Genomic DNA, 25,285 nt, shown 5'->3' with positions numbered 1-25,285 from the left:
TGACATGCAAACGGGACATGGGTACTTACACTCCTAACCCTCAATTGCCTGTAATTTCACTGGTTCAAATAATTTATAAGCAATAATGGGGGTCATTTATGAATTTGTCTTAATGATAAGGTAGGCTGGTGAATGCTGTACAAAATAAATGCAAATCATTGCAACGATAGATTGCTTTCTGTGCATTTGTACAGTCCAAGTTATGCTGGAAGTGTCTCAGTTTTGTAATGTCCGTGTCCTCCAACTGATATTCCTCAGATCCTGTTTTATAGCCTGTTCCTGGAATGTTTCCCCTTACCCTTTTCCTATAAAGTTTTGAATCTTTCAAGAATTCCCTCGCCCTTGAGTTAAATGAGTGTATGTTTAGATATATTTGTCTTTGTACAAATGCTAACGGCCTATAGGGGAGGTACTTAAGCATTTTGCTCCAGCCTACAGCTCCGCCGCAGAGTTGGCAACAGGTACACAGGAAAGGAATTTCAGTCGGAGTGGTTTGTGCTGTGAAAGGGCCATGCGACTCCTGATTTTGTTTTCACAATCTTCGCCACCTGTGATGCGGCTCTGATAGAAACGCAGGTTTTTCACTTTAACTTGGAGATGAAAGACGTGCCTGTTGGTTATGTCTTCGGTGTGCTGCAATACACTTCCAAAGGATAACCCCGCTGTTCTCCATCAATTGATTATGAGTTTATTTGTCCTTATCATACAGATCGCTGCTGCTCTTCAGGGATTGACTTTGAGGTTTTTTTCTTAACACACAGCAATGTGCCCTGCCTGTGAAACAGTTCCGATGGGACATTCAGCCTTAAGCTTTAAGACTTAAAAATGGAAGATCTTCCCAAATAACACCGTGCAACGGTTTCATTTATTTCTCAATACAAAATTGTTGTAGTTCATTTCTTTTTTTTTTTTACTTCCACAATCTTTTCATATGACATAGTTTGATGTACTTACATGATTCCAAATGAATTCTAATTATTTCTCCAATTCTGGCCACTTGTATGGCCTTCCCTATGTGCATGGAAGGTGAAGTCCTACCCTTTTCTTTAAATAGCAGTGCCTAGGGCAGTGTTCCCCAACCTTTGACTCATGAGTAAAAATGAGTAAACAGAGTCTCCTGTAGGCTTCCAGTCCACATAGGGGCTACCAAATACTCACAAACACATTTTTAAGCTAGAACAATCCAGACATTCCAGCTAAAATGGAACCTTATTTCTGAATTTCAAACTGCCTCCAGAAGAAATGTCTACAGAAAAACTGTTTGTAGGGAGCATGGAGTAAAGTGTGGAGAAGAAGAAGGAATAGGTCATGTCTCCTGTAGGCCGCGAGTCCACATAGGTGCTACCAAATAGCCAATCACAGCCTTTATTTGGCACCCCAGCAACATTTTTCATGCTTGTGTTGCGCCCCAACTCAAACTCAAACTGAATGTTTCTCAAAAAAAAGGTTGGAGACTTCCGACTTAGGAGTATTGGTATAGTAGGCCACATATCTGTTCTTGCTCCGAACTGAAGGTTCCACACATACAAAAATTTATGCACAGCAGGGTTTTTTCCATGAAGGGAAATTTTGACCTCTTTAAAAGACTTTAAGGGTCATTTATGCTCAAAAGTGTGGATGCAAATATTGCTCCTATTAACGCTATTCGTTAAATGCACTCGTATCCAAACATACTCCCTGCACCGCCACATTGCATTTGTCCTGCCTCCTCTGCTGAGTCATGTGCACGTTTGCCTTTTAATACTGGGGAACCTGACGACTATCACCACCCTGAATGTGGAGAAATTTCCAGGGTTCCCACAGTGTGTTGTTCCAATAGTCACACCAGACTTGTGCCATAAAAATCACATGGTGTTTTGGAACGGTCTGTGTCTGTTTTGGTGTGCTGGAATTGACTGGACCCCCAACAATGACAATGTTATTCTCAACTTGCACCAATTTGCAATGACATAGTTTTCATATGTTGGCCTCAAAAATGCTTCACATGATCATTTGCACCTGAAATGTGCACTTTATATGCAGTGTCTGGCAAGTTAATGTATCTTTATGCACAGACAGGGCAATGGGTTGCAAGTCCTGACTTTGTTACCAGATTTAATGTGAGCTTTGCCATCAGATACGTGTAGCAGATTGTGCCAATTCTTAAGTTGATATGTATTATGATACACTACAGGATCCATAGTTGTTTCCTTTCGGAATCATGCAGAGCCGTAGTGCCTACCTTACCATTTATTAGTCAATAGGCTGCCAACTTGGATCTCTCATTATTTCATTGGAATGTTTTCCTGCATCGGCCTTTATTCTATATTATCATCCTTTTCTATACGGAATCAGAGAATCCCGGAGATGACGCCTTAAATATCCTCCACCGAGTGCAGCTCTGAGCACCTCGATATCCAGAGAGCACTTGGTGCCATCTGTATATTTTGAACTATACAACATCCATACGCAAAGATCTGATAAGGGGTTCAATTCTAGACTAAAATGTATTTAAATTAAAGTAAGTTAATGGCAGTGAATCCTCTATAATGGATCTGTCACCTCCATTAACAACACAGTCCTATAGGAGCTTCACTGCTTAACGGACAATAGTTTAAATGATTAATATAACTTGCAATCCACACTGTCTATTTACTTTTATACAACTTGGAATCACATGCCAGGATGAATTTAACTCATTTATCAAGAAATCAGCTCGAAAAAGTCGGTGCGGGAAAAAGTCGCGTCAGAATCTCGCAACAATTTGAATCATACAAATTGACATCCAAATCGTTTGCTTTTTTCTAACTGTCGCCCGAAAACCCCCGACTTTTTCAGATTATCCAGCGCAGATCAAGATGTTAAAAACATCTTCAGGGACATCTGCCATTGACTTCTACATGACCTCGACAGGTTTCAGTTGGTTTGGATTTGGATTCTTAGCAGCTTTGGGGTATAATAAATCTCTTGAAATTTTAGGTTTTTTTCCATCTAAAAATTTGAGTTTCCCCCTTTAAAATCTCACCCAGAAAAAAATCGAGCTTCAACAAATAAACCTCTTAATGTTCTTACTGCTTCCTTAGAAAGTCAAATAAGAATAAAATATAGGTGGATGTTTTGAATCTCAAATCAAGACAGTCCTTTTTTTTTGTGCCTGCAAAATACAAACTCTGACTGATTGGCCTTTTGGAACAGAGAATTGTTCACTTAAGACTGAGACTGCTGAGACACCTAGAGGGCAATGTTCACAGCGTGCAGAGAATTAAATAATGATTTGGTTTTGCTCCTATATGTGCATTAAATCAGCCGCTTCCTTGGCATCATATTCATTGTACGTTTTCCTCTCTCACGTTCCTCTTGGGATATATATATATATATATATATATATATATATATATATACATACATTTCCACTTGAGAGAAGATCTAGTGTAAAATAACCTGGTGAGCTGGCTAAATAGCTAAGAATCCTATGGATCACAAATCACTGTACGGCAAGTTGTCCCTTTGTATTGATAGAAATTATTTTATTCCGTATATTATCTTACGACACTCATTGTCATGAGATAAAACAGGGGCACTTAATTAACTGTGATTTACATCAGAGCATAAATGTTACTTTGAATGCTAGATTCTAAATATTAATGTAACATAGCTGTGCAATCATAAAAACGTGTGTAGTTAATCACATGAGGATCAACAACCTACACACCACAGCTCATTATTTTATTTCCTTTGATTTTTATTTTTTTCAAAAGGAAAAGTCATGTTTTATCTTGTGCAATGTTTTTGGTGCCATTTGGTGAAAAAAATGAGAGGTAAGGGTGGTATTATCTGTAAGTGCTGTAGAACCTGGGGAGGTGTTTTTTGGGGTGGCGGGGTGCAGTGCACAAATCAGTATTGCTGAGGCAGTGGAGTTGTAATTAGGATTGTGTGACGTTGGGTGTCCCAAACCCAGAACAAACCCCAAGGTCCCAATCATGGCTCACTGTTCTGCCTTTACCAACCGCCTTTCACTTCGGGAGGAGTCGTCTGCTACTTGGATGCCGGCAGGTATTAATGTGAGAGGAATAAGGAGAGAGTTCTGGGCGAGCCGGGGAACCATATTTGTGCAAACCGCAACGGTGAATTGGAGCATGGGCAAAGGGCAGGCTGAGTCAATACCAGATCAGGCAGTGCAGTACAAAATAGAGAGGGGAGAGTGTAGAAGATGTCACAGACCAATTTAAAATACCAATGTAACTGCTTTAAATCAAGATCCGGGTGAATGGTCAAATACAGGCAGGAGTCAGGACAGGCAGCAATAACAGGAACAGGCAAGGTCAGTCACAGGATGAACAACTAGAAATCGCAGCCCAGGAACTACCAGGATAGACCTACTTTGGGCAATGAACATTTGAATCTCCTGCCAGTGCACAAAGACCTTACACGCAGTGGCACTTAAACACGGAAGCGGAAAAAGACGAGCATCATTACTATTCGGACGTGAGGGAGCATGCATCGGTATGCAGGGAAGGAGAATAATGCGGCGGGCGTCCCTGCCTTGGGTGTAACGGGTCTCCCTGTTGCAAGCCTGCTAGACCACCAGGTACTTTCCTTACAGATTGTTAGGATAAAAGAACCAGTTGCAAGAGAGATGTAGAATGGAAAGTATCTTGAACAAAACTTCTAGGTCAGTGATCCGCAACCAGTGGCTCATAGGCAACAAGTTGCTCACCAACCCCTTGGATGTTGCTCCCAGTGGCTTCAAAGCAGGTGCTTATATTTGAATTCCAGGCTTGGAGGCAAGTTTTGTTGCATAAAAACCAGCTTCTTGTAGACTGCAAGTCCACATAGGGGCTACCAAATAGTCACACACAATTTTTTAGCTAAAACAATCCAGACATTCCAGCTAAAATGCTGGAACCCTTATTTCTGGATTCCAAACTGCCTCCAGAAGAAATGTCTACAGAAAAACTGTTTGTAGGGAGCATGGAGCTAAGTGTGGAAAAGGAATAATGGTCTGGGCTGTTTTTCATGGTGTTGTATAGAGTCCCTTGTTCTGGAATTGGTTTGGTATTCAGACAGAACTTTTGTGGAGGATTAGGTATTCGGTCAGATACAAAAATGATGCGTTGGTTGCACCGGTACTTAAAGGATTCCCACTTCTCTTGGAATTGTATAACCTGTTCGCCCTTATGATAAAGAAAATATGAAAGTCTTGCGTATTATCTTGAAGGCTTTGTCCATGGTACTGAATGCAACACAACTTGATTGGTCCTTAATTGTATTCAGTTTAGGGATGAACCGAATCCAGGATTCAGTTCGGAATTTGGCCAAGATCTTGCCTTTTTCAGCAGGATTCAGATTCGGCTGAATCCAAGTGTCGTGAAATTTCATCACACAAACAATGAATTAAAAAATGTTTTAACCACATGCTGCACACGCTTCCCCTTCATTTACCTAGTTTGGGATTCGGTGGAATCCTAAAATAGAGGATTTGGTGCATCCCTAATTTAATTACCCTTCAGGACAACTGTGATCACTGCCAATCTCCGTAATAGCCCACCTGGGCTGCTGTCTCCGGGCCCCTTGCATGCGCGCACGTACTGGGTTTTTTTTCCGTGATCATGCATGTTTTTTTTTTCCGCAGCTTCAACGTCATTTTTGCATGGAGTGGGTCTGGGCCGGAGACGGCCACAAGAGCCGGGACCCACCGCTAGCCCAATTCAACCCTGAACATACCAATCTGTGGCACAAATATATATTCCTAGCTCCCAAATGAAATATTCTTTTTGTGTTTTGTCATTGTTACTTCCTCTTGCTGCAGCCAAAGTAGCTCCTAAATTCCCTCTGTAAACTGCATTTGGGTTTGATTTATTTTAATGTATGATGGAATTTGCTTAGCATTTTTACATATCCCCCCCCCTTTCTTCTCTTGCAGGGAAAAGCGATGGTATTTGCTCCACCGAGGGGGAATACTTTAAGCCAGTTTTGCAATCTAGCGGAGGCGGCTGGTTTTTCCATCCAAAGACATGAAAATTACGATGAGCACATTTCCAACTTCCACTCCAAGGTTAGTACTCTGCTTGCGACAGATAATACTTTAATCCACATTGCATTTTGAAGAGATCATGGTTCTTTTGGCAGGTAACAACTGTTTGATTAAAGCGGTCCTTAGGTGTGCGGCTTCTAAACAGTATTTTTGCATGTGATTATTTTGTGCCGTGGAGCCGCGCTTTATCTCTGTGTGTCTAGAAGGCTTTAACTAAAGAATCTTCTTAAAGAAGTCGCCTTTCTCTTGGCCACAGAATAATTTGTAGGACGTATTGTGTCAGGTTCGGGGACATCTCCAATAAGCAAGCATTAGCATCGGAAACAAAATAACTTGAACATGAGGTTAATCTGCATTCCGGAGGCGCCCAAATCATCGTCAGGGTAATTTCTAAATGTGTCCCATCTTGGCTTAATCCTTATCTTTAGTCGCTCCATGACTGGGTCAGTTGGCCGCCTCCGACTGCTAAACCTCATACGGAATTTCACAGCTGCGAGGTTATATGTCAGACTGAGGAGCTGCAAGATATAGGTCAAAGGCACTTATCTGTCGTTTCTAAGCCTGCTTGTATTAAACCACAGCCATTCTGTATTGCTGATAGACTAATGCTTTGCACAAGAACAACTGCTTTCACATGGAACAGGAACATTATGGGGGTTATTTACTAAACTCCAAATGCAAAAATCACGAAAAATAGATTTTTTTTTAAATTAAATCCGACATTTAAAAATCATGAATTTTTCGGAATTTATTAAACCCCGAGGATGGACAAGTCCAAATCAGAAAATCCGGTATCTCAGACCTCTCAAGGTTGCATATAAGTCAATGGTAGAAGTCCCAATGATTTTTTTGATTTGTGCTGGGTTTCATGCTAACCCCGAAGTTTTCGGGCATAAAACATAAGAAATCTGCGGTTTTAGTGTAAAAATCTGCGTTTTCGGGTGAAAATCAGACTTTTCACGATTTTTTACCGCAAACAAAATTTTCGTGAAAGTGTATTAATAAATAAGCCGAAAAACCCTGTGCGGATTTGGTCGGAGTTTTATATTGAGATAAATTCGTACTTTGATAAATTACCCCCTTAGTGTTTTTACTACCCCCTAGTAATATAAGGATATTATAAGTTACCAAGGAGTTCCATCACCATATAAAAGCACAAGGCTGAAGGCTGAGGGGACTTTTAATAGTTTCAGTGAGTCATGTGACAGAAATGACATCAGAACTTACTGTTTATAACTGATGACATCAGAACTCACCGTTTATAAGGATATAATTTACAGGATATCCAGGGCTTTTGTGTATTATATATAAATATATTAAGGTCCCAAAAGGGACCAAAGAGATGGAATGCCCAGTGATTGAGAATAAATTTTATACAGGTATGGGACCTGTTATCCAGATTGCTCGGGACCTATGGTTTTCCGGATAATGGATCTTTCCATAATTTGGATCTTCATAACTTTAATCTACTAGAAAATCATGTAAACATTAAGGGGCAAATTTATCAGAGGTTGAGGTGAATTTTCGAATTGAAAAAATTCGAATTTCAAAGTTTTTTTGTGTACTTTGACTATGGAATAGTCCAAATTCAATTTGAATTTGAAAAAAATTAGAAAATTCCAAATATCGAGTACTATCTCTTTAAAAATTCAACTTCGACCATTCGCTATCTAAAACCTGGCGAATTTCTGTTTAGCCTATGGGGGACCTCCTATAACCTATTTGGAGTCAATTGGTTAACTTTTGGTGAACAATTGGTCTTTTTTAATTGGAATTTCGAAGTTTTTCAAATTTGAAATTCAACCCTTGATAAATCTGCCCCATCATGTGACCATGCTATGCCCCTCCCCATTTCCCCCATGCCCGCAAGTCTGTGGATCAGGCATCTCAGGTTTAGGCAGGAAGGGGTAATATGTGGGTGAATTTAGGGCCGTACCTATAACTATAGGTGTAGACTTCACACTTACTGGGCTGCTAATTAACTTATATTTGCTTAGGTAACAAAGAATTACCATTTGTCCAGCCTCTGAGGCCTTGGATTGGGGGTCACACCATTCCCAATTAACTTTGTATTTGTAACCTCTACTAATTCCTTCCAATAACATAGTCCCTCTAAGTAGCGGATACACATATAATACGCAGGCATGGAACCTTACAAATCTAATCTTCATACTTTTTGTCTTACACAAAGTATATTTTATTAAAGTATCATTCCGTGCGCTTTATAGAAAGGCAGAGGTAAGTGGGCATAATGTTTCCCTGCTTGAGAGTCAGTGGGAGCGCGCAGGGCCCACGCTTCTCATTAAGTCGCTAGTGCACAATTAAGTTACTGAAGTTGTACAGGATAATTAACAATATCCAGTGTATAGAGCCACAGGGAAGAGAAGAGAAGTCGGCTACCTGAGCAGTTCCCCCCATGGGGTGCAGTGGTGTTTAACTACCTATTGTTTTACTGTTCAGCAAAGTATTTCTCTGCTTTGTTTCTGTGAGCAGGTCTGGCAGTGTACAAGGGCCCAGCGAGGGCCCCTAAAACATTAAACTTGGTCTTTTCCACCCCAGGCCCATGACTGCTCCGACAGTTATACTAAATCATGTGCACATGGGAGATGTCATTACAGGAGGGTCGGGGGATAGCAAGTACAACTGGTAGAGCACACACACACACAGGGGGGTACGACACTACCAGGCTCGGTGCTTTAAGGGGGGTCTGACCATGCTGCACTATCCGGGCCCCCCTTGGATTGCCGAAAGCTGCCAAACTCTGAACCCCTCGAAAGGAGCTGAAAACCGCCGATTGGATCTGAAAGCTGATGAATGGATCAGAAGAAGAGGAGAAGATGCAGAAAGTCAACGCATAGACCCGAAGAAGAGGAGAATGAAGAAGACCTTTAAGGGTAAGTTCCACTGGACACCAATTGTCTTTTCTTTTATTTTTCTTCTCTTTTAAACACTGCCCATCAATGTTTTTTTTGGGCTGGGCGGGGACCAGGGGGCCCAGAAAATGTTGTACGGGCCCCGTGATTTCTGATGGCTTCCCTGCACACGCATCCAACACTCATGTTCTCTATAGACACATAATAACCTCAACTAACTAGAGATGCAAATAACTGGCTTATTGTGTACAGCGAATAACCGAACAGCCAGATCACTGGGGGAACCTTACAGCTAATTGATCCATAGAGCTACAGTCTGTGAAAAATCTTTCTAGTATCCCGTATAAATGTCCTTAGCGTTATATCATGTTTTATTTTCTCAGTTCATGTACTTACATGTTAAATATTTAATATGTATGTGCAGTGATAATGATATGGATGCTCAAGAACTGAGGGTTCCAGTAATGGCAGACTACAGGGACAAGCTCATAATCAGTACATAAACATACCTAGTATATAAAGCATTGGCCTTAACTAAAAATATCACATTACGGACATAGAACATGAGAGAACATATGAAGGTCATGTGCCCAACCCTTTTTTTTTTACCCATGAGCCACATTCAGAAGTAAAAAGAGTTGGGGGAAAAAAGTTCCTGGAGATGCCAAATAAGGGTTGTGATTGGCTATTTGGTAGCCCCTATGAGGACTGGCAGCCTATAGGAGACTCTGTTTGGCAGGACACCTGCTTTGAGGCTACTGGGAGCAACATCCAAGGCGTTGGGGAGCAACATGTTCTTTACAAGCTACTGGTTGAGAATCACTGGTCAATAGTTTCTCCAGTCCCTCTTTTTCATCACAACTTTTCCTGGAGCTTATGTAAGGTCTCACTGTGCTGTGATGTCAGTGTACTACTGGAGCATGCCAGAACTTAGGGCCTAAATTCATATATATATATATATATATAAAAAGATTTTGGCTTTGAATATCAAACTGAATCTCTAATTTGCATATGTAAATTAGGGAAATGAGAGGGAAATAGAGTAAAAAAAAGAGTAAGCAATTTTTGACTTGTGTGAAGTCGTATGATTTTTTTGGGTTCGGATTTGGTTCGGCCCGGCACTTGATTGAATCCAAATCCTGCTAAAAAAAGGCAGAATCTTCGCCGAATCCTGTGTAACTCGGGGTTAATTCACCAGCTAGAACACTAGAGCATGGGTTACACGCGACTTACACCCAGGGCAGGGCCTTCGCTAAGTGGAAGTGTTCCCTCTATGGTGTAGTGCAACTACATCCCCCCCCAGGCTACTGTGCACACAAAAACAACTTGGGCGCCAGGAGGTTCTTAACAATCAGGAACGGTTTATTATGCCAAAAAGGGCAAATGAGCACAAGTTTCAGTAGTCACGCAGGAGCTTGAGGAAAACAGCATATTGAGAGGTCGCACAGATCAAGACAGGCTCACACAGAGAGTACACAGGCAAATGCAGTACAACCTTTCCCTCCTGGAAGTTGTCAGGAAGCAGCTTGTACCCTACAGTCCCTCTTCACTGAGGTCCCTGACTGGAGGCAACACACAGAGCCTCTGGGAAGCTCCTCCCTTACTGCAAATCCTTGTTGGAGCTTCAGCTGCTCTAGAGACTATGACAAGTCTGCCCTAGTATATCTGTTCCTCATTCACGGGGTTACCTGGTCCCCGACTTGGACACATGACTTCTTCTGGGCCTATTGCACTCAGTCCCCCTGAGCACATCCAGCTGGAATCACATCCAGAGGCGAAAGAGGAAGAGGCCACTCCCTGCTCACACTATATAGGAGTGAGTCAGAGCAGTGTCATCAAATCTCTCAGCCTATCACTGTAAAGGTTATTCTGTAACAGGGATTCTACCCAATAACCCAAGGAAATGGTGAAAAGATTAACTCTATAGGGCCTGTATCCCTAGAGGGCCCTACACCTGGATTTGGTGAATCCTTAATATAAAGCCCCAACTATACCTGTACCTTTCCTGATGGTAGGGCTCAATCCTAGCCTGATCCTGGATATGCGAGTCCTGAGCAACGTATGTCAGTTTTCATTGGTAAACAAACTAAGTTATTGTAAATACTATTTGTTATGTATAAAACAAATAAAAGCAACTTACAAATAAATATATATATATATATATATATATATATATATATATATATATATATATATATATATATATATATATAGACAAATACAAAATTCCTCTGCACTCAACCCATTATCAATATATTTAAGACAGCGACATTTTGTGCATACTGCTACTGAAAAATGCCTTACCCTTTAAACAAAACAGGGATTGTTTGTCCATATATTGCAATATATTTAAGCTGGCCAACTACGTCAAAGTCATCCCATATCTGGCCAGTCCTACGCTCAATTTTCATCTGATTCATTAAGAATTCTATGGTTTAATTATACATTTTATAAAAGGGACGAATACGTTTTACCTGCAACTTACTTGCTGCTTTCAAAGTAAACCTCCCAAACTTGGCTGCCCTTTTATTAGACACCAGTGGGATCACCTGACTATAGTTGGAGGGGGGGGGAGCTACAACATGGAGCTGGTCACTGCTCCTGTATAAACTATAACAAACAAGGGAAAGTTGTGCTCACCACTAGTTTTTAAAATCATTAGGCGGGGGTGCAATGAGGGTGTGACCACAAAAAACATATAGACAAATACAAGATTCAGCGACATTTTGTGCATACTGCTACTGAAAAATGCCTTACCCTTTAAACAAAACAGGGATTGTTTGTCCATATATTGCAATATATTTACACACACACATTCAAGGACTTCTAGGGCCCAGAAGCTGGGGTTGTCCCCTTTTATTTGAAAAAAAAAAAAAAAGAAAGAAAGGGTGCCATAAAAAGATTAAAAGAATCCCTTTATGAACGGTCTCTAATATTAATAAGTCTATGAAGAACTTGCTAGTTTGCAGCCAAAACCTCCCACATGGGCAGGGTTGGAGAAGAATTAGAAGTATTTGTATAATCCCTAGTGCCCCCTAGTTGTACCCTAGTCACATGCCTCTCCACCCTAATTCTGGCCCCGTTATTCACCAGGGGCGTTGGTCACATATCTTGTCATAAGGTTTTTCTTTTTGTTTAGATTTTTTATTAGTGAATTCCCTCAACCAATCGTATTTTTCCTGCTGTAAACCACTTACTCATGCTGTGAAACCTATACATGTAGCATCAGAATTTGGTTATACCAGGCCAAGATCTATCCAAACCCTTTCAGTCATAGGCGATTACAGTTCTTTGCGACTATAAAGAAAGTGATGGGTTGAGGGAGCACCTCCCTAGTATAGTACAGGTATGGGACCTGTTATCCAGAATGCTCAGGACCTAGGGTTTTCTGGATACGGATCTTCATACCTTAAGTCTACTAAAAAATCATATAAACATGAAATAAAGCCAATAGGCTGGTTTTGCTTCCAATAAGGATTAATTATATCTTAGTTGGGATCAAGTACAAGCGACTGTTTTATTATTACACAGAAAAAGGAAATCATTTTTAAACATTCGGATTATTTGGATAAAATGGCGTCTATGGGAGAATGCCTTTCTGTAATTCTGAGCTTTCTGGATAACGGGTTTCCAGATAACAGATCTCATACCTGTATATGAGTATATATATATACTGTTCTATAGCATTTTATGATCGTGACAGTTACATTTTAACATCCAGTCATGTATCTCGTTTTTATTCCTAAGGTTTGGGTGGCTGCATTTTGCCCTTGGTTATTCATGGGTTCTTAGACTGCCAGCCAGTGGCAGCACATTTTGTATGTATGTATTAATAATATCTATATGTTTATCTATATATTTACATATTCCCGTGTCCCAGGGGTGTAACTATTGAGAAAGCAGACCCTGCGGCTGCAGAGAGGGGCCCAGGAGGTATAGGGGCCCTAATTCATATACAGTTTCGATGAATATTGGTAAAACAAGTCAACCACTAAACATTTTGGAGGCCTGAAAAATAATTTGCTGTGGGGCCCAGTTACGCCACGGCCATATCTTTTCCTAAAACTCCTCGTTTGCTCCATGTTTATTTTTCTGCCGCATGATCCGATCCTCCTGGGCCCCCATGGTTTCATGGGCAATCGTTGCTCACTTTTCGCGCTGCGTTTTCCCTAACGTTGTGCCTTTCGCAGGCTTTTGATTTGCGCATTTGGGATCCTTCGCCCCCTTGTTCCGCCGTTCAAGTCCAAATCATTTCGTACATTTGCACAGAAGCCCTGGAACAAGTGTCGGCCTCCCTCGTACTTTGCATCATGGTCAGTAATTTCTTTCTTTTCAAGGCGAGCGCCGTGTTGTTTAAATGGCAACTGCCGTTCCCCCGGAAGCTTTTGTTACAATTCTTTTTTTTTTTCTCCCCTATTTTTTTTGCATTTACGCTGATAACTACAACTCAATATTTTTGCCAGTTTGGCAGGATTTGGGTTTTCTTTTTCTTTCCGCCTCTATATATCCTTCAAGCCTCATCTTCCTGAGGATGATTTTTGCTCCCGAAATAAGAAGAGGCGTTTTCCTTGAGGCTGCATGTTATCCTCTTATCCCTACTGTTTTGGAATAGAGCGTAACCAGCTGGAGAACTGTAAGAGCCCTGATAATGCAGCTATTTTCTGCTGTCCCGTCTTAATCTTGTTACACAAATGGTTGTGAAGAGATTCATGAATTTTAATTTTGCCCTCTGCGTTCGAGCCTCATGTCACTCACACACAGCTGCATTCTATGGAGACTTGTTCACCCCTCCTCCTACAACAGGGGAAAAAATTAGTTCCAATCTTGGCAGTAAAGGGAAAGGAGAAAAAAAAAAAAAGGAAAAAATGGTGAGATTTAGGCAGCCACCCATGAAGCTGATTAACAGTCAGTGATCAGGAGGAACAGCTTTGCCTCTTAAACTTTTCACCTCTCATTGTTAGCTGTGAAATTTTATTTCCGTCAAAAAGCAAAAGGCTGTAATCAAAACGGTGCCATGCGGCAGTATATGCCAGCGCTTTTGTTATAGTGGCCACACTGAGCCACCACCTTCTCTCCGAGCCGGGGCCCGTGGGAAAGGTATGTGACCCTTTATGTATTTTCTACCGCTCAGGGATGGAGGTAACAGAATAGGAGGGTCCCCCCTGGCAGTGTAGGAAGGCTGGAAATAAACAAAAATAAAATAAATAAGGAATATAATCAATCTGCTGCCCTCCAGCATGACTACAACTCCCAGCAGTCTCTGGCACTGCAGTACAACCTCATACCCAATGTACATATTGCAAATATTTCATAACTATTGAACCCAATGCTCTTTATAGTTTTATATACATCTCCCCTCAATGGTGGCCCCTCCAATGTTTAGGGCCCTTTCTGCTCCACCCCAGTGTCAGCTCTGTAGCTGCCGACAACTTCCAGATCAGAAACAATATGTCACCTTGTCTCTATCTTTTTTCTGTCTGAACAGACTCAAGTTATGGGACCTAATATCTGTTATGCTTGGGACCTAATATCTGTTATGCTTGGGACCTGGGGTTATGGATCACCAGACCTTAAGTCTAAACAGTAAATCCATTAGGAATTGTTTTATTGTCTCGGACATGGTTTTGTGCAGCTTTGTCACCATCAATACAGAGACAAATACATGGGGAAAAAACAAAAATAAAAAAATATTATATGTAATATAAATTGGGAGACGGCCTTTCCATAATAGGGAGCTTTCTGGATATCAGGTTTCTGGATAAGAGATCCCTTACCTGTAATAATTGCAGGTATATAAAACGGGCATGCAAGACATTCAAAATATATTTTTTGTTAAAAAACTAAGATACATAAAATTAAATCAAAATGCAAATAATTACATTAAAACTTTCTTTGTTGCACACCCCAGCTATATATCAACGCTTGCAATTACGTAAATGATGTCGAAACATGTATTTAAAAATCAAATGGTCTTCGTTATGTGGAGCTTTTGACTTATTGGGATCCTGGATTAGAGATCCACTACCTGTAATGCAAATTTCTGTAGGGGAATTAAGATACTCACGCATGAATTTAAAATATATATGTATTATATATTCGATATATCTATTATATTTAAAAATGTAAAAATAATATAGGCCTAGTATAAAAGGAGGCTTTCAGTGAGTTGAGGATAAAATAAAAAAATGTATTTACAAATTGTTAAAAATGAGTCGATTGGCTAGAACTGACTCTATGGGAGATGGTCTTCCTGAAATTTGGAGTTTTTCTCGCATATTGGGATCCGGCATAATAAATCCCACACTTGTAGTACATATCTCTGTTGGTATATTAAAGACACATACATGGGAAATTTAAAATATACCTTTTATAGTAAAATAATTTTTATTGCTATATTTTCATGCTTACAGTGTTTCTTTATAATAATAACACTGATGATGATGATAATAATAATAAAAAAAAAATCTTCCCTGGCATTCTGCATAATGTTCATTTCACCTTATCTTTATGTAACAGCTAAACCAATGAAAAGAAAAAAAAATATTAGAAATAAATCTCTCCTTTAGTGGCAGTTTGGAAGGATAATATTGGGGGTACAATTTTGCGCAGGAGAGGAAGAGCCCCCCGTCTCACCTAGGTACACCTATTTACAAGGCGACCGTTACAAGTGCTCCGTGTTTATAATCCGGGTGTTGTTGATAATTGCGCTCGCTTTAAAGGGTAAACAGTGTGATTCCCACTCCCGCAGTCTGTGTTGGCAGTGGGTCTGAGCGCGCTCCGTCCAATTATGAAGTAAAGCTTAATGCCACTAATCACATCCAAATAATTTCCTTTGGCTGCTAGTGAACCTTATTTTTGTCTAACAGATCAGAATTTCTTTTTTTTCTTTTGCAACGTGATTTGTGCTCCATTATCAAACGCAGCTCTGCTCATCTGACAGTTGCAGTAAGATATCATATATATATATATATATATATATATATATATATATATATATATATATATATATATATATATATATATATATATATATATATATATATATATATATATATATATATATATATATATATATATATATATATATATATATATATATGGGATCTGGTATCCGGAAACCTGTTATCCAGAAAGTACTGAATTACAGAAAGGCCGTCTCTCATAGATGCAAAAATAAATCATTTAAAAATAATTTCCTTTTTCTGCGTAATAATAAAACAGTAGCTTGTACTTGATCCCAACTAAGATATAATTAATCCTTATTGGAGGCAAAACCAGCCTATCGGGTTTATTCAATGTTTATATGATTTTCTAGTAGACTTAAGGTATGAAGATCCAAATTACAGAAAGATCCATTATCTGGAAAACCCCAGGTCCTGAGCATTCTGGATAACAGGTCCCATACCTGTATTTATTTTGTAGTATAGTATTAGCACACATTTTTCTTTATAATATTAATATTTTATTTTTTGCAAATATTGTCCGAGGATGCACAATACATTATTTTATTCCATCTGGGCTAAATATATCTATATTACTCTTTTTATTCTTATTATCCTCTAGCGCCAACATATTACAGATACAGATATGGGACCTGTTATCGAGAAAGCTTGGGACTTGAGGTTTTCCACATAACCAAACTATCCGTAATTTGGATCTTCATACCTTAAGTCTACTAGAAAATCATAAAAACATTAAATAAACCCAATAGGCTGGTTTTGCCTCCAATAAGGATTAATTATATCTTAGTTGGGATCAAGTACAAGCGACTGTTTTATTAATACACAGAAAAAGGAGATCATTTTTAAAAATTGGGATTATTTTGATAAAATGGGAGACCATCTTTCCATAATTTGGAGTTTTCTGGAGAGTGGGTTTTTAGATAAACGATCCCATACTTGTAATTCAAAATTTTAAAACGATTTCCTTTTTGTCTGTAATAATAAAACAGTCTCTTGTACTTGATCCCAACTAAGATATAATTAATCCTTATTGGAGGCAAAACCAGCCTATTGGGTTTATTTAATGTTTACATGATTTTCTAGTAGACTTAAGGTATGGAGATCCAAATTATGGAAGGATCCCTTATCCGGAAAAATCCCAGGTCTCGAGCATTCTGGATAAAACATAGAACTATATAGAGATTATTCATGAGTCAGACCAGTGCCTGTCTCAGCAGAGCTTACACTTTTCCCTATCTCAATCTTTATGTTGTGTTTAATATTCTGATATTTTATTGGATTATTTTCACCTTAATTCTACACTGAAGATACAAACGGCATTTTGAGAAGAGCACAGGTGATGTATGAGATATGGGAAGGTTCTTTAATGGTTGGGAGACAGAATTTGATTGCGATTTCTGCAAATTGTACAAATCCAGTTGTGGGTAAAAACCCATTTATTGAAGTTACATGTATCAAAATGTGGCCTTTGCAAGTTTGGCCCCGAGTACTTGTACTTAAAGAATGGGACGGGCATGTCAAACACTTGGAAAACCTTCAGTGCAATTGCGTCTAATTTACCTTGAAGTGTGAGCACAATTGCATTAATTCTGACGCATGCCCCCTGGAGAGCAGAACAGGGCTGGAATTCTGGGTGGGGGGACCAATGCATTATGGGATAAAACATGGCTATTGCACTCGTAAGTAGTGATGGGCGAATTTATTCGACAGGCGCAGATTTGTGGCGAATTTCTGTGTTTCGCTGCTGGCAAATAAATTTGCGAAATTGCTGCTAAAATTCGACGCTGGCGACAATTTAGACGCTGGCGACAATTAAACAGACGCCTATTGACTTTAATGTGTGTCATATATCTCCAGCGCTGGAACTGTCGCCGGCGTCAATTTTGATGCCCGTGAATTTTCACTAATTTTTCACCTGCTCTCAGATTTTGCGTCGAAACGGGGCAAATTAGCCCATCACTACTCGTAAGTACACTTTACTTACTGCACTTTTTTATAGGGTTAGTGGTACCTGCGATTTGTGCATTTGGATGTGACGCATATAGGAAAATGTGCTGCATTCATACAAGGAATGTGCCTTGAAACAAAGGCTGCCAATGACCCCAACCTCTTTTTCCCGCTTTGCTGCGATTCTCTATATCTCTATATCGGTTTGTGTTATTTTCAAGGTAAATCCATTCTTCAGTTCACAAGTCAATGACGGAGCAGATTCTTGGCATTTTCTGGTGTGAAACGTTTGCTGTATAAATTGGAAAATATTTGCCGCTATTAACCCGGGCTCTGCCATCGCAGGCAGGGAATGGGCAGGTAAAAAATACAGAATTCCGGAGATTCTGCCTGTGAAACCAAGGTCGCTGTTACATATATTTATAAATACATAACAAAACATGGCAAATGAATAAATAGCAGATGGGAAGTGACTGTGCCGGGGGAGTGTAGGTTTTTCTTGAATATAAAAATGGAAGAAATCTTTATTTAATAACGGTGCTCCCGGGTAAGATACGTGGCTTACATACGGTGGCGGTTTTGATGACAGTTTCCACTGAGGCTGATTATACAGCGATCGCTTAATGTGCACCAGATAAACACCTTATCTGCACCTTGTGCTAAACTTAAATCAGCAATACCATTGTGTTCCAGGATACGACTGGTTAACTTGCCATTTTCTCATGTTCTTTTTTGTTGTTGTTATTGTTGCAGCTGAAAGAGAAAGAAGCCGCAGTCTACGACGAAAACCTCCACTATCCCTTTCTACTGGTTCTTTGTAAAACAAGGTAGAGACGGTTCTGCTCAGACTCCCAGGTTCCGCTCACTTATCCAGCACCTGATTGGCTCCGATGACTGCGAAAAGGGATTCTGATCATGGTTCTAAGAGTGTGTCGTTCTGCTTGATCTTATGTACAAGTCATGTGCCATAGCATAAAGGGGAAGTTAAGCAAGGTCTGGGCTGGATTTAGGGGTAATAAAGGATAGTTGTACCTCTGTCTAATGGGGAAGATGATATAAAACAGGCGTGTTGAGCCTTATAGTCTGCAGGATGATTTCTTTATATTTATAACAATGATTAGACAGTATAACAAAGTCAATGGGATCTTTAAATGCATCCCTCCTCCTCCTTCACGTTCCCTTCCCGTTCTACCCTACAACCAGCCCTTGCCACTATATTTCAGGTCTGTGCTCAACTGCCAACCGATCTGACAGTTTGTAATACAATACTTAATTTAAAAAAAGAAAAAAAAAATTCCCAGATATAGCTTCAAAATCCAAATCCCCATGCCAATGTTGCTATTGTGTCAGTAGAGATATCGTCCCTGGAAAGAGTTAATCGTGTTGGTGATAAATGTATTATCCTGGCAGGTGTTTTTCCTATTTTCTTCCTGTACGGCTGTAAGAAATCACTGTATCAGACAAAAGCCTCATGAACTGACCATTTGTCCTCTGGACACAAAAGCTCACCCGGCCCTCGGCTCCTCCCCCTCAATTATGTGCGATTAGTCTCAGTGTGTTGAGTCAAGAAGGGGGAGTGCACCGAGTGCTTATTATCTGTTTAGGGACAAGGAGAGCACATTTAGGGCCTGTCGCTGGATGAAAAAGTGACATCTCAGCCGATGCACCCGAAGAAACCAGTGCTGTTTTGGGGGGGGGGGAGCAAAAAACCCCTTTTCAAAAAAATATTATATATCATGGCAAGTGTTAATGTTCTACAAAGAAATGCCTTGGGGGGCTGAGAAGATGAAGCAGAACTTAAATGCGATGACTGGCTGGGGGCAATAGCACATTCTCATCAATAAGCTCTTCATACAGCCCATTTTACCCATTTTTTTTTTACAATTTAATTTCTCAAACTTTAAAAAAAAAAAAAAAACTATTTTAGTGGTATTTGTGGTGAAAAAGATAACGAGTGGCATAAGTCTGATAGTTTTAATGGGTAACTCTAAAGACATTACACAGCAAGGTTTCTGGACTCTGAGGTCCCTTCTTCAGGATGACATTTCAGAGAAAACCGGGGAAATGCTGAACAAGTCTAATTGCGGATTAGTCTTTGTGGGGGTGCAAATAGGAGTGATTGACCCGGGGCATGTTTCGGTAAAGTAGGGTATAGTAATGAGACAAGCCCTAGGCTGGCACCATGGCAAGGGTAATAGGTAAGGGTTAATTGACGAGCGGTTGTTGGAGGGATGAGGGTAAAGGGTAAAGGTGGCCATAGACACACAGATAATATCGTACAAAACAAATTTTCGTACAATATTTGGTGTGTGTGTATGGTGGGAGAAGAGCCACCCAATATCGGCAGAAGACTTGGATATCGGTCGGCTCGTCGATCCGGGTGCCTTTGAAGGGACCCAAATATCGGCCATTGTTAGTGCTGAATTGTCAGATACAGGTAGAATTCTATTGTTTCTATATGTATATCTGACCATTCAGCTCTACACGTGTGTATTGAAACGAACAATCTTTCTTGGAAACATCTTTTGTAATTGTTATGTCTATGGCCACCTTAAGGGTGGACAGACAGTACATGCCTAGTGCCCCCCCCTCCCGGCATGTGCCTCTTCTGCCTACCCCAAGTTGCGGCCCTGGTAGGGCAATATGGATACAGTAGACCAGAATGAAGGCAACAGTGGGAGATGGTGACTTTAGCGACATGGAGCCCAATCTGTGGCCCTTCATCAATTGTTGAACAACCTTCAGTGTCTTCCATTGGAGGGGCAGGTTGGTTGGTGTTGTGGTTTACTAACAGCTCAAGGGCATTAGTGATAGAAAGTGTTACTACTAATATCAAACCTACTTTGCCATTCTGATATTTTTTATTTCTAGTCAATTTTTGTATCATCCTTTTTTCTGCCCCTTGCCAGTCTGGTAAACTAATAGAGATCTGTTTGGTGGGGTTATAGAAACTGGGTGTTATTTAGAATCCCAGTCTAGAGATGGAATGGGGGGGGGGTGCCTAACGGAAATAGCGAACCAATAATGACCCTAGAATGACATGTAAGTGACCTTCTGATCAGAGGCCGAAATATATTGGTGCCAAAACAGCAGCTCAGGACTTTGAGATATTCACAGATTGTGAGGGTTTTTATTGAATCCCCGGAAATTAATTTGTGTGTATTGTACAATATAATAAGACTATACACAGGGAATGCCATTCCACTTTGTATCATTTAACCCGTAGAATTGATGGTAACTAGCTAGGGATAGTTATATACCCTGGGTTAGGTTAGGGTCAGACGTGAGTCAAAAATAATTCAATAGCAAAAAGGGAAAGTTGTGCTCACCACTAAATTTTAAACCATTAGGTGAGGGTGCAAAGATCACAAAATTTATACAGACAAATAGAAGAGGTCCTCTGCACTCAACCCATTGTCTCTATGTCCTTAATATATTGATAATGGGTTGAGTGCAGAGGACCTCTTGTATTTGTCTGCAAAAATAATTGACCCTAACTTGCTCTAACCCAACCGGATCCTGACGTGGACCAGCACACTGCTCCCATTTATTTAACCTGCATTTGCCCCACCCCTTCTCTGATGTCATTGGATGGGCTGGGTGGGCATGTGTATATAAAGTAGAGCTGAGACAGTGAGGAGTGGTCGGCAAGTGGGTTGGTTGGAGTAGAATCTGTTCCCCGCCCTCTCCGCTCGCCTGGAGGCAATTGGTCAGCCTGAAACCTCAAGTTTACTGGTTTCGACTTGACATTTGTAACTAACGCAGCATTAATTCATGTTGAACCCCCTTAACTACATTATCCCAGGTCTAGAAAATAGATCCCATATATACTGTATGTATTAAAATACAATGATGATGTACCTTTGGGTCTTGTCTTAGAACAAAAGTTAATAAATTACAAGGACCGGTTCTAGAGATCAGTGTTGTCAGGGGTGGGTAAGGTTAGAGGCAGCAGCTACTTTTGGGGGAGGGCACGAGTAGAGTAGAGAGCCCCCTGAAGGTCCAGATTCTTGGACAATATATGTGTTTTCTTTCTTTATGGATGACCATGCCTTAAGTCTACCTAGAAAACATGAAACGAATGCCAATAGGATTGTTCTGCTTTCTGGATAATGGGTGTCTGGATAACAGAGCCAATAACTGTACACTGTGATATCTTCATTGTTCACGGCTTGATTACCAGGCTGGCCACTGTGACATGAAATGCAATTTAAGGAGAGGTTTCCCAAATGCCAAACAGAAGAAAATAGGATCTTACGTGCCCATTAATTCCATAGCCCGGTCAGTGACGGGTAGAAGGTGTAACACATAATAGATATACACAAATAATGTCACTAACCCATTTATATCTTTGAAAATTTGCCAAAAATGTGTTTGCGTAAAATGTTCTTTCCCCGACAGCATATGCTAAATAAAATGCCAATCAGCGTCTTTTGTTTTATAGCGTGTCCCATTGTGTTTCTTCCCCCTTTCCTTGTTGCTAAAGCTCCTTCTGCTCCACTGGAGCACCCGCATGGATCCCAGAATGGCAGAGGTCAAGTCCACAGTTAGATCATACGTTTCTGCCTCACAAAAACTTCAATTGAAATGCCAAGTGATGGGCTAACCTCACAATAACAGCAATTTGTCCCTCTTTTGATACGGCGGCTCTCTATTCTGTGAGTTAGATAAAGACTGGGCCAATGCAAACCAGCCGTTTCAGCGTTTCCTCCGGTCGTCGTGGGTGCCTGTTAAATTGGTTGCTTCAGCAGACAATTTATTTTTCCCCGAAAATAAAAATACAGAGAACCTGTAACCATCTTTGTGCTGCTTTTTTCTTCTTCTCACGGACAATAAAAACCACAGCTACTCGGCAGCAACATAATATTGTTATGGATATTTATATGGAAATGGAATTAGCTGCTTTTATATCGTAGGCTTCCCAACCTGAGCTCTTCAACCCTTCAACTTGTGGCAGATAAATGAAATAACTGCCAGCTTTTTCATTTCTGCAACTTCACCACAATGGGGTAATACAATAAAAGATTTTACCAGGTCTAGTGCCCAACAGTTGTCTGAACACATGCTTCTAATTTTTCTTTGCACGTTGTGCCCTGTCTTGCATATAGATGAATTGCCACAGGTCTTTGCAGACAGCAGGTTTGAACTGGGGTCACCGGGACTGCTACCCAAGTGGCCCCCATATCACCCCTCCTCTCACCCATCGCCAGCCCCTTCCCCCCACGCGCAACTTAATTCACTTTTGCTGCAATCGGGAGAGGAACAACAGGTGGGGATCTGGTCTGGGTTGGTGGGGCCCACCGGGTTTTTTCCCGGTGTCCCACCAGCCCAGTCTGACCCTGGCAGACCAAAATAGATGGGTTCTATCAATGGATATAGTGCTGCCTATGTTAGGCAGCACTGTATTCAAGAGCGGTGGTCAGATGGAGACATTAAGGTGCCCTTGCTCCCTTCGCCTGCCCCCTAACTTGCACGTCATTCAAATAGCAAGTTAGGGAGCTCCATTGTCACCACCTGTCCTACAGCAAGGAGTAAGGATAGCACTACCTTGCACCCACTTGTGCTACACTTTGCACCCTGCACTAGTGAACAGAGTACAGCCAGACCCTGGACAGAAGTATTCTTGAGCACTAAGGGGCACACTCATGCACCTCTTTTTGCTCTTGCTAGCGAGAAAGAATGGTGAGGTCCAAACACGTTCTTACATAGTACATAACTATCATAAAAAAATAAATGCATATTGGGGGAGGGCATGATAAAAAAAACTTTAAAAAGGAATCATTTAAACTGTTTGAAAGTAGAAATGTTGCCAATTTATTTGTATCTGTTCTTTATGCCCCAAATCCTTAAAACACGAGTGACTAAAAGGATTAAGCAACAAAGCCTCTTTACCGATCATCAGCTCTTGCTGGGCATGGATCATCATCATCATCACAAAATAAGACCTTGTAGAAGACCAATATAGTTTTATATCGACATACAAAAGATTGGCCGATCCATTCATTTTGCTGGCATGATAGCTATTGCTATTTGTGTATTGCAGGGTGTGGAGGCTTCTGAATTCCTCTGCTTAGTAAAATTAATCGCTCGCCCTTTCATTTCCCCGCTGCCTCTAGTGTTCGCTGCACCTGGAATAACAGCTTAGCCTCTCTGCCTTTCACATTCGCATCAAAGTGGGATTTGCCAAAGTACACACAAATTTTCCAATGTTAGTAATTCATTGTTGTAAAAACAAGAAGTGAATTTCCCCTAAAGGTAAAGTAGTACCTTGAATGCATATGTAATATGGTATCCTCATTCAAACTGTTGGTGGAGTTAAGCTGATCAGCACCTTTTAGCCATCTACTATTAGACCAAATCTATGAAAGAAATGTATTCCTGACTTCAAGAGGGCAGATGGACCAGTCCAATGAGTAACGTTAATGTGGTTCTTTTAGATATAGAACCCACCAGTCTCAGCCACATGAGGTCCATCACCACCAAGACCATTACAATGGCCACAAGGGTGATCGAAACACTGGAACCAAATGCATAGTTAATATGGCCAATCGTGTAATAATATAACTGTTCAGTGATTGCGAGAAATAGAAGCATGCACATTACATACTATTCAACAACATTTCCAAGAATCTTCATCTGAAGCTGCCTCCGATTGGCCTCAAAAGAGGAAACAAAAAGCAAGTGGAGAAACAGGACAGACTAAAGTGGGACAGAGGGATTGGAAAAGCATTAAAGAAACACGACCAAGACAGAACCAGATAGGACAAAAAACGGTAAGAGACAGGGACAACCTCAGTGTTCAAACAACAATGCTCAGGCCAGGAAATTATGTAACCAAAGGGCTTAGATAAGGACTGAGCTCTGGTTGGCTGGCACTAAACAGCCAATAAGGCTTGTGGAATTTTTTTTAGACTCTTGGGAAAGGAAGGTGATATTCCCATTTTCACCAGGGACCTGCAAGTTTCATTTCTGGCCCAGTGTTTATGGTAAGACAGCCAGTAAGTAGAGGATCTACTTCAAATCCAGATCCTTACAAGGTCATCTGTTCACCAGTCAAGTCACAATGGTGCAGTTCCAGTTTCTGATCTTCAAAAGTGTTCACGGTACAAATAAGACATTTGTGTTTGAAGTTTGGTACATGAAGCATGTCCCAAAAAAGGCAACAAAAACTGGCGGAGATCAACATATATGTTTTATAAAGTTATTTGCATTAAATAAACCTACATGTGGGTCATCTCGGAATGGATTTATTAAAGGCCAATATCTGAGACGCCTCGGAGTCTCCAACTGTTCATGACAAAACTGGGAACAGAAGCCATGAGAAAAAAGGATGGCCTTATGGGCAAATTGTAGTGTGGACTCCAATCCTTCGGTCATCACTACTGGAAACTGGGGTCAATTTTTGATAGCGCCCCAATTATAAGCAGATTTTCAGATGTATCCCTTCTTTCATATTTCTAAAACTCCAAGATCAATGCGGATATTTAATT

The 25,285-nt window shown here is 40.5% G+C and overlaps 1 protein-coding gene across 1 annotated transcript in view; it reads left to right on the top strand.

The window, feature by feature from the left end:
* camkmt.L (calmodulin-lysine N-methyltransferase L homeolog) overlaps nt 1–19,078 on the top strand; it is a 213,712-nt gene extending 194,634 nt beyond the window's left edge. The window contains 2 exon segments of the mRNA NM_001092078.1: nt 5,903–6,034; nt 18,549–19,078. Of these exon segments, the coding sequence (NP_001085547.1) occupies nt 5,903–6,034; nt 18,549–18,626 (210 nt within the window). The 3' untranslated portion in view covers nt 18,627–19,078.
* Nucleotides 19,079–25,285: the final 6,207 nt, after the last annotated feature.

This window comes from Xenopus laevis, chromosome 5L, assembly GCF_017654675.1.
Source record: "Xenopus laevis strain J_2021 chromosome 5L, Xenopus_laevis_v10.1, whole genome shotgun sequence".
In the NCBI taxonomy this organism is placed as follows: Eukaryota; Metazoa; Chordata; class Amphibia; order Anura; family Pipidae; genus Xenopus; species Xenopus laevis.
This window is presented reverse-complemented; position numbering and strand designations above follow the sequence as displayed.